This window comes from Castanea sativa, chromosome 4 (genome assembly GCF_040712315.1).
Source record: "Castanea sativa cultivar Marrone di Chiusa Pesio chromosome 4, ASM4071231v1".
Taxonomy (NCBI): domain Eukaryota; kingdom Viridiplantae; phylum Streptophyta; class Magnoliopsida; order Fagales; family Fagaceae; genus Castanea; species Castanea sativa.
In genome coordinates, this window is record NC_134016.1 from 2,884,137 (window position 1) to 2,894,420 (window position 10,284).

A 10,284-nucleotide genomic window follows, 5' to 3' on the forward strand; every position below is an offset into this window, starting at 1 on the left:
GGAATTTCTTCTAACTCAATTAAATATTTTGTTTCCTCAATGAAAAACTGTGTAAAAATAATTTTTCAAGTTTTTTGGTATTTATTAGCATTAGAAAAGTTAACTTTTGTCAACATAAAAAGTATAACTTATTTAATAGAGATTCTTTTAGAAAATAACTTTATCTCATGTTAGGCTATATAAGGGAAGCTAAGAGATTGTTTTCTAACGCATTTAAAGTTGCTACTAAGAATTAGAAAATAAAATAATTTTATAGAAGATATTTCTTTTAGAAAAAAATGACTCATTTTTTTTTTTTTTAGAAATCTCAAAATCAAAACAAACAAAACGTTATAAGAACACTCAGATAAAAACCACATGACATATTAAAAATGTCCTACAATATCAAAATTACACATGATTAGTTTATTTAACCGCCACGAAGTCGAAAGTAAATTACACACCCTCTCACACAAAAAAAAAAAAAAGTAAATTACACAGTTAGTTTTTACTATTTTTCTTTTAACCACAACCTTGTTGGTGATTTTTTTTTTTTTTAAATCAGTTGAAAGGATTTTTTTTTTTTTTTTCAGAATCCTAATTCCTATCATATATATATATATATATATATATATATATATATATATATATATTTAAAAAGTACTAGTGTGAATTGTGATAAATAACTAAGATTTGAAATTTTTTTTTTTTTTAAAAAGCAAAACCCAAAAAAACAAAAAGAAAAAAAAAAGGGGAGAAAAAGAATGCCCAGAAGCAGAGACAGAGACAAAGACAGAGCATGAGCAACAGGAACACGGACACGGACACGAACACAGTAGAAGTGGAAGTAGAAGTAGAAGAAGAAGAAGAAGAATCTATCATTGATCTCATAAATCACACCGGCGGCGACTCAACCACATCCTCATCCGCCCATGTCGATCCGATGGCCCCGCCATCACCACCGCCACCTACGCCGGCCATCGTAATGTCCTCCAGAGATCCCGACGCCATCTTCAGCGGTGGCGGCATCAGGTTCCCCTCTCTCTCTCTCTCTCTGTGTTGATTTTGTTTTTTTTACTTTCATTTCAATTGTTGTGAGAAAACAACAAAAACATTGATTCTGAAAAAGCAAGTTTTTTTTTTTTTTTTTGGTGAATTAAATTCCAAGAAATTAAATTTAGGTTGATTATATATGATTTGAGAATTTGAACTTGTTAGGTTTCAAAATCTAGTGTGATCTTCTTCTCTCTTTTTTTTTTTTTTCCTTTTTCTTATTTTCATTTCAATTTTTGTTGAAAGTTGTAGTTACTTCCATTTCAATTCTTATGAGAAAACAGCAAACATTGATTATGGTAAGCGAATTATTTGTTTGTGAATTCAATTCCAAGAAACAAAAATGAATTTTTTTTTCCTGTTATTTGTTTGAAGATGTTATTAGGTTATAAAATCTAGTGTAATTTTTTTAATTAAAAAAACATTAGATAAGTGCAATTCACAGAACTATACACGAATCAAACTCAAAGTTCGGGTTTTTTCGAGGGAAAAGCGATTTTTTTTTACCGAAATGGTGGATTTTGTTCGATTTTAATGGGTCCCAGTGAGGTGGGTTTGTGGGAGACTCTGAATTTTAATGCAAAATGTTGTGTATGTAGTAGAACTCTTTTTTTTTAGGAAAGTAGTAGAACTCTTTTATGAGTATATATTTTGTGAAGGAAAATGCTAAAGGTGACACAAGTTTTACTACATAAAGCTTACAAACTGATCAATCAATGAATGTGATTAGTGGATTTCAATAACCTCGTAACTAAATATTTGAATTGTCTTTTTATGATTGGTGACATATTAGTTTTTAAGGTCAATGTAGTAAGACTTGTAGTATCTGTAGCAATACTCGTTTGTGAATAATTATAGAGAAAAACCTAACTTCACAACTTGTGCGACTGTGAGTGGCGAGACACTTTTTGCCCATGTAGACCCACCACTTGCTATTGCATAAGGCAACAAGTTGTGAAATTGGGTGTATCCATAGGAGAACTAATATTTTGAATTCAGTTCACGCAAAAGCTATGGCTACATGTGTACTCATTCTTGATTTGGTTGATTAGCCTTTGTTTGATGATGAATGGTTTGGAATTAAGTAAGCCTTCTTAAATAAGGGGTCATTAATGACTTATTTGGAAGTTAATTCAAAGAAAAAAAAAGGGTTTGAATTGGGTGGTTTGATGTAGGCTTTACTAGTGCTATATATATTTAATCATAGGTGAGTGATGTCAAAAGACAAGGTTGTTGAATTGAGGTTGACTATGATTGTGGAATTTGAAGTATATTTTGTGGTTCAAGAATATTTTTAGGTTTAAACTCTAGTGCTTTTTCTTTTTTTAAATGTAAACCTATTTTGTAAAGATAAGTACAATGCACACAACCATATGGGATTCAAACTTTGAGTTTAAAAGTTAAGGTCTTTTCCCTTATATTAAAACTATAGCTACATCTGTACTCACTCTTGAGTTAGTTGAGACTCAAAAAAAGGGGGGGGGGGGGTAAGTATGAGCTAAACTTTCATTGCATTGCCTACCAATCACCTTTCCTTGACTTCGTACAAGTGTACAACCTATTTTACGACCTTTTTATATGTTTATAAAGCACATGGGTTTGGGTTGTATGATTATAATCTGGCTCTGATAAAGTCCTGAGTAAAACATTCATTGCAGTGGACTTTATTGGTTTAGTTTAGTCCTGGTGTTGATCTGCGGGAATTCAACCTGAATTGTTGTTAACTTTTCCCTGAATCTTAAGTATGTCTATCTTGTTCATATATGTAATGGTTTTGATAGTTTAAAAACATAATTTTTATAGTAAGCTTCCCCTCCAAATTTCATGGTGATCAGTTCTGATGGAAAGTTTAAACTGTTTGAATTTCTGTTCTGCCAGATTTGAACCTCATGCATGTTCAATTTTAACAGAGTGAGCATGGCTTGCTTGGATTGTACTTTCTCTCATTTAGATTTCAGAGATCAATTACAATATTCAGCAATGACAAGAATTTCGTAATGTTATAAGTTATGGGAATTATATGATTTCGTAATTTTAAAGGACTTTTGAACCCTTGATATATGCTTATAGAGAATACCATGAGTTTGGTAAAATACCTTTGTTTGGAATCTTGTCTTGGTTTTTTTTTTTTTTTTTTTGGCAAAAGTAAGAATGCTTTATGCTGTAATTTCGACCGACAGTTCTTGAGACTGGTTGCAGTTGTAAGTCTGACCAAATATTCTATTTATTGTTTAGCTTTCTCACTGGAAATCGAAATGGAAGTTTCAACTATGGATATTCCACTTTCAAGGGTAAAAGAGCTTCCATGGAGGATTTCTACGAGACAAGGATTTCAGAAGTTGATGGTCAGATGGTAGCTTTTTTTGGTGTTTTCGATGGTACGGCCTAGGTTTTTATTACCTATCCATGGTACGACTTTTTTTTTGAGTGTCTTATATCAGGAGAAAATTCATGGCTGGCGGTGCCTTGTTCTTTCTGCTAGACTTGTTACCTTTCTAAGTTGAATATTTTTCTAGAGATTAGGTCCTTGTGGATGGTCTAGATGCTTGTTTATCAACTTCTTTCATTGTTATGTGTTTACATGGATGTTGTGGTCCAATTCAGGCCATGGAGGTTCGAGAACTGCTGAATACCTTAAAAACAACCTTTTCAAGAATTTAAGTAGCCACCCAGATTTTATCAATGACCCAAAGACAGCCATTGGTATGAAGTTGGTGAATTTCTGATGTTATTATGTACGAAATGCTGGTTCAAGTTTTTTTTATTCACATGGGTAATGAACTAGAAGCAATTTACATTTCTGTTTTCTGTTATAGTTGAAGTATTTAAACAGACAGATGCTGATTACCTCAATGAAGAGAAAGGTCAGCAGAAAGATGCTGGTTCAACTGCAACAACTGCTTTGCTCTTAGGGGACCGTCTGCTTGTTGCAAATGTTGGTGATTCTAGAGTTGTTGCCTGTAGAGCTGGTTCAGGTTGATGCCTTCTCTGTCAAGATTGTGATTTATTAGACTAATTCCTGTAAATTAAGGATGAACTTAGAGAAATAAAGAATCTCTCACTGCTTATAGTTCTTATTTTGTTTTGATAATGATTTTCTCACCAAAATTGCTTTTGCAATGACATCTCTATGGTGGACTGATGGATTGACTTCCATAGGTTTTATGTTGATTTGTATAAGAATACAGATATTTAATCAACAGTTCAATATCTTGTATCTCTTTAAGTGTGCGTTTGGCTTCAGCTTAAAAAGCCAGCTTATTTTACTATTCAGCTTATTTTTGCTACTATTCATGGGTCTCACTGCACTTGTTAGTACTATTTATAGGTTCCGTTGTACTATTTCAGTTAACTTTTACCTTTATCTACATCACTTTCAACAAAAGTTTTTAGTTTCAGCAAAATAAGCTGATCCTAAACAAACCCTAATTGTGTGATCATTATTGCCTCCTTATGCAGCTATCCCATTGTCTATTGATCACAAACCTGAAAGATCTGATGAGCGCCAACGGATTGAACAGGCTGGAGGTTTCATCATTTGGGCAGGTAAGTTGCATCTTTGTGGTCTTGTATGTTTGCATTTGTTGTTTCTGGGACCCTGGGTTTGCTTGTGATGTGAACTTCTTCTACGGGAAGTTTTATCCACTTTGTAGTTTTTGCCTAAAGAATATAGTGCCACTGGAGAACAACTTGGGCTGTGTTTAGCTAAGTTAACTACACCTAACATTTAATAGTTGAACAGTTGTGTCAAACAATTTTATAGTTTATTGGTTTAGATCTCTTTCAACTTTTGTGAATTACTTCACTCTAACATTCTGAATAAGAAGATCAGCATGTGAAAACTTGCCTTGTATTGCACATGGATTTTGGAAATCAATCGTGGTGATGTTGTAGTAAGCACGTTGCCCCAGCCCCTCAATTTTTAACATAAACAAACTTTTGTTTACATCTTATGCAGCCAATTTTAATACTGATTATATACAAACATATCATTTAGTTATCTGCATATTAATCTACCTTAAGAAGAAAAGGAAAATAATTCTAATAATAATTTGCCCATTAATCAATCATCTCCCCCAGGGGGGGTGGGGGTGGGGGGGATACCTTACTAATAACTTAAAAAATACATAAATAACCTTCAATTTGAGAGGCTGAACAGTTAAGTTGGTTTTTTCACAATTCATTTTTGATACAAATGTAATCGCATTTGAAACTGAAATCTTGTGAAAAGAATGCCAATGAGCTATAGCTCAACTTGCGCTTCCTTCCCTTGTAAGTGCTAGGTTGAGGGTGAAGTCATGAGTTCAAGACCTACTAGGTGCGTGCATAACTTACCTACTAGGTGCGTGCATAACTTACCAATCAAACAATATTGAGAAAAGAATAATTTAAAATGTTTAAGTAAACATAATGATAACTTACCAATCAAACAATCTTCCTGTACATAGTTGTTTTCCTTTCTTTTGTTTGTACATATTTTTTTTCTGGCTGCTTCATTCTTCTAATGAAGTAGTCTTCTCTTAATACGAGTATTCTTACCTATTAAAAAAGAAATTATGATAAGTTTTAAATTAATAAAGGGGTCATTCTTTGACTTGGGAAGGGGGGTGGGAGGGGGGCATCTAGAATCCATATAATTGTGAGAGGAGGAGAAAGAGTCTTGGAGGTGTGAGTAGAGAGGAAAGAAAAAAAAAAAAAAAGCGTTACAAAGAAAGATTAACAGAGCTGTGAAAAAAAAAAGCCCTCTGATATGCATGTTGTGCATCTTGGAAGGCCAGTAACAATGAAAGGTGTTGATTTTAATGAAATTGTTCCTGACAATAAATAGCATTTTATTTTAATTTTAGGTAATATCATTGATCCAAGGTATGATTTGGTTTCATTTCAAAGTGTGGTTCATTTTAAACTTAATCTGATTGTGTTTATAGATTCTGATAGTAAACTGTAACTGAGAAATGTTGATGATATCTGAGTTTTCGACTTCTAGTCTTTTTCAGTACTGTCTTTTTAGATTCTTGCAATCATGGTTTCTTGTGTATTCCCTTTTTTTTTTTAACAATAAAGTTGGTGTTTTTTTTTTATACATTATTTGGGATATAGGTCAGACATTTTCCACTGCTGTTTTCTCTGGTATCTATTATCAGTTTTTTTTTTCCTAGTATACTAAATTAGGTGCTGACAGATCAGTTGTAGGCTAGTGTTGTTACTGTATTGTCTCTAGTCATAGAAATTAGTGTTTAGGCAACAATTCTCGTAAACTTCTAATCTGTTGCCATGCTTTCACAGGAACATGGAGGGTTGGTGGTGTTCTCGCTGTTTCTCGTGCATTTGGAGATAAACTACTCAAGCCATATGTTGTTGCTGAGCCAGAAATACAGGTGAACCTTTTCCTTTCTTTTCTTTTGCAGTTGAATGCTGAGGTTGTCATCTGACCACTTTTTTGCATTTAAAAGATGCATTTAACTATGGTCAGTTTTTCAATTATAATGTAAGACATTACACATATGCTCAGTCAGTTGCTCTTGTAATTGTATGTGGTAAAATTAAATAAAAATAAAATAAACAAACAAATTTTTTCAAACTGGTGGAACATAAGATGGCTTTTACTCAAGTTGTAAGGAGGGTGGGTTTGGTTTGTGATAAGTCTTAGGTTCAACACTTACCTTGCAAAGCAAAAAAGGGTAAAACGCATGACATTAATTGAACTATAGCCAATGAGCTCTAGCACAAATGACACAATTGAATTGTAAAGTATGGAAGTTTAGGTTAAGAGAGAAGAATGAACTGAGAAAGAGATTAGAAAAAATAGGTTTATGGTTCAATAGTTTAGTCCCTTCACCTTAGTGTATATTTATATCAGAGTGATGTGACATGATTGCAAGAATACCCCTAAGCTAATACAAGTATAGTAAGCCAATTGTAAAATAACTACATAACAGGAGGTGCACACTTATCTAGAAACCTCAAGTTGCTACACAGGTTGCTTTCTTCCTTTGGATGGATTCATTAGGGAAAAATTTATTAGCGGAAAATCTTATAAAAAAACACATAATTTTGGTGAGTTGGTGTTGTATGTGTATGTGAAAAGGTGATGGGGAGACCACTGATCATCTGCTTCTTCATTGCCCTGTGGCCAAAGAGATGTGGGATATGGTTCCATTGATAACCTAATGAACAATAACCTGGAAAAACACATTATGATCAGATCACCGCTATGAAGAGGTGTACACCTCCCTTAACATCTATTAAAAAATTTCATTCTCTAATTGCTTTGTGCTAAAGTTTTGTAGCTTAGTGGCATTGCTTTGGTCTCCTTTATCAGTGAATCAGAGTTCAAATTTCCCTTCCTTATTTGTTATAACAATTTAATTATTAAAAAAAACCTCTAAGTGATTTGTGTACCTGTCTGTAAGTTCTTATATTTTTCTCTTAAAAAGGATTCATGCATGAATAGTGGCGAAATTTTATACTAGTCATCAACCTACTGGAACCCTCCTGTATTTGGTTTTGGGATTAGCTCTGTGCATAATATAGGGTAGACAGCATTGACAAGGCATAATTTTAATTTTCTTGTTATATAGAGCCATTTTACTTTGCTGAGCATATCGCTTTAAACTTGCCTTGTTAACCATTTATTTTATTTTATTTTCTACTGCCTAGGAAGAAGAAATCGATGGTGTAGACTTTATAATTATTGCAAGTGATGGACTTTGGAATGTCATATCAAACAAGGTGAGTGCTTGTTAACCTTGAAGTTATATGCCATCAAATAAAATGAAATTAATTTTGAGTTACCTTTTTAGTTTTGTTCCTTAAATGTTTTGGCTTTTATTTTATGCACATAAAAATTCATTTAGATTCTTTGAAATGGATTTTTCTCTCCCCCCCCCCCCCCTTTCCCTCCCCAAGGAAATTAGGAAGGAGTGGCGGTACTTTGATATCATGAATCATGATTTAGAATAGTTTAGGGGAGCTACCAAATATTGTGGTTTTTCTTCTTTCATATAGTGATTTATATTGGATAAAAGAGCTTTTGTAGGGCTTATGTGTTTGGTACCTGATTTTTTGTTGTTCAATTCCTTTTAGTGGTCATATTCTCTTTTAGATTCCTAGTTTAATCTACACGTTATTAGGCTTTTTGAATATTTAATGAGAAAAATTTTAGATATTAGATTGTCTTGTCCTTCTCTGTAGATGGCTTGTTTTTCATTAGGTTGATTATGAGCATGTTTATTTAAGGGTGACAATATATTTGTCTTTGGTGGTTGCAAGAGCAGCGTCAAAAGGAATTGGCTGCAAACAAGAAAATAAGTGATTATTAGCATTGTTAAATTCAAAAATGCCGGGCATAAGTTATTTTTTGTCGGAGTTTGAAAGAAGCTCCTATATTAGTCTGGATTAATTTGAACCTTCTACAGTTGAGACTTCAGGCAGCTTGGCAATATGATCAGGATGGCTTCCAGGATCATAGGTTCTTCTAGGTAGGTAGAACCTTTACAGTTTACAATATGTTGGAGGGACAGGAGAAGGGGGGGGGGGGGGTAAGAAGTAGAGGAGGAGTGATAGAATCCCTGTTTTTGGTGGGAGGGAGAACGGATGGTGGCGAAACCCTCTGGCCCACCAAAATTAAAACCTCCAAAAGTATAGGGATTGGTGGAGAGAGAGAGGATGCTGTGAGGGGTTATTAACATTGGGTTTTCATTTGAAGATACAATTTGTTTTATGTAAGAGTTTAATGTATGTGGACATGCGCATGAGAGAGAGAGAGAGAAGGGAGGGGGGGCCCCGGGGGGTGGGGGGAGGAAAATGCTGTGTGCATAGCGTGTGGATGTAGATTGGATCTGAAATCTCCTTTTACTTGCTCTTCAAAGTTAAGTCCCCCTCCCCCACACCCCAATGAGAGGAGGGTGAAAATTTCTAGCATCACTGTTAATCTTCAGCCAGAATTTTTGTATCTTTACTGCTGGAAAACTATGATTGTTGGAAAACTGTTTCCCCAGCTTTACTATTATCTTCACCCAGAATTGTTGTATTCTTAAGTTTGGACCTTGAACCTCCTACTTAACCACTGAGTTCTGAAAGTCAAAAAATTGGCTATGAAGCACTCCTTTATTTGTGCACATGTTATTTTTTTGTAGTGGGTATGAGGATGATAAACGCAGTAGATTACATGTTTTCTGTTTTGCTGTAGCAGTAGTTTTATTGTCTCTTTTATCTCCTATAATTGCATGTCATCTGCATAAATTATTTTACAAGAAATTGCAATGTCTCAGAGTGCTGTATCTTCTCTTTCAGGATGCTGTGGCTTTAGTGCAGGATATACCAAATGCAGAAGAGGCATCAAGAAGACTTATAACAGAAGCTTATGCACGAGGAAGTTCAGATAACATTACTTCTATTGTAGTTCGGTTTGATAAATCATGAGCATTCATATTAAGAATATCAGGTATTAGTCAGTGGTCTTGCCTATCATTTTTTAATATGATGGAATACTTTTTGTAATTATTCTTCTTTTTTAAATCTTGCAGGTTTGAGGACCATTAAAGTATCTGCGCCAGTTATGAAAAAGCAGTTTCTTTCAATGATTTTTTTTTTTTTTTTAATGTTGTTATTAGTTTATTATTGTGACAGGCTTGACAGCCGAGTTTTCATGCTGTTGATCCTGAATGACACTTTATTTTGTGTTTGATTGATGGTTTATGACATTGATATAAATTTAAATCTTAGTTAATATCACATTTGAAAATCGTAGCCTGTATTTTTTTAATTGACTTTACTGTTTGCTAGAGCTTATTTTCAGTTTAGTTGGCTTATGCAATCTTAGATCCAGGTTCGGTCACATTATGCAGGGTATTAGAATGATTAGTTCTCATTTAATGGAATTGTCTTTTAACTTTAAGCACATCAGCAAGGTCGCAAATTATGCAACGCATAGTTGGGCGAAGCATGCGCAGTTTGGGCAAGAAAAACAAATTTGGTTAGAAGACACTCCCCAACGGGTTTTTTATGTGTGCCAAATATTCATTTTTTACAATATATATATATATATATATATATATATATATATATATATATATATATCACTAAAAAAAAATTGGGTGAGGATTGGTCTAGTATCCAGGCACACTGGATCCATTAAGATAATAACATGTGTCCACTTTTGGACACATGTCACCATCTTAACAGGTTCAGTGCACTGGACCTAAGTCTCACTCAAAAAAATTTGCCTGAAATTATTTAGTTATGTAACTC

General features: G+C 33.8%; 1 protein-coding gene across 1 annotated transcript; it reads left to right on the forward strand.

Annotated features, from left to right (window-relative positions):
- Window positions 1-688: 688 nt before the first annotated feature.
- On the forward strand, window positions 689-9,778 carry LOC142632223 (putative protein phosphatase 2C 11). Its single transcript, XM_075806645.1, has 9 exons — window positions 689-1,011; window positions 3,268-3,410; window positions 3,637-3,735; window positions 3,849-4,007; window positions 4,492-4,578; window positions 6,319-6,410; window positions 7,693-7,764; window positions 9,328-9,478; window positions 9,561-9,778. Exons 1-8 carry the CDS (start codon window positions 779-781, stop codon window positions 9,454-9,456), a joined length of 1,014 nt encoding a protein of 337 aa, XP_075662760.1. The 5' UTR covers window positions 689-778; the 3' UTR covers window positions 9,457-9,478; window positions 9,561-9,778.
- Window positions 9,779-10,284: the final 506 nt, after the last annotated feature.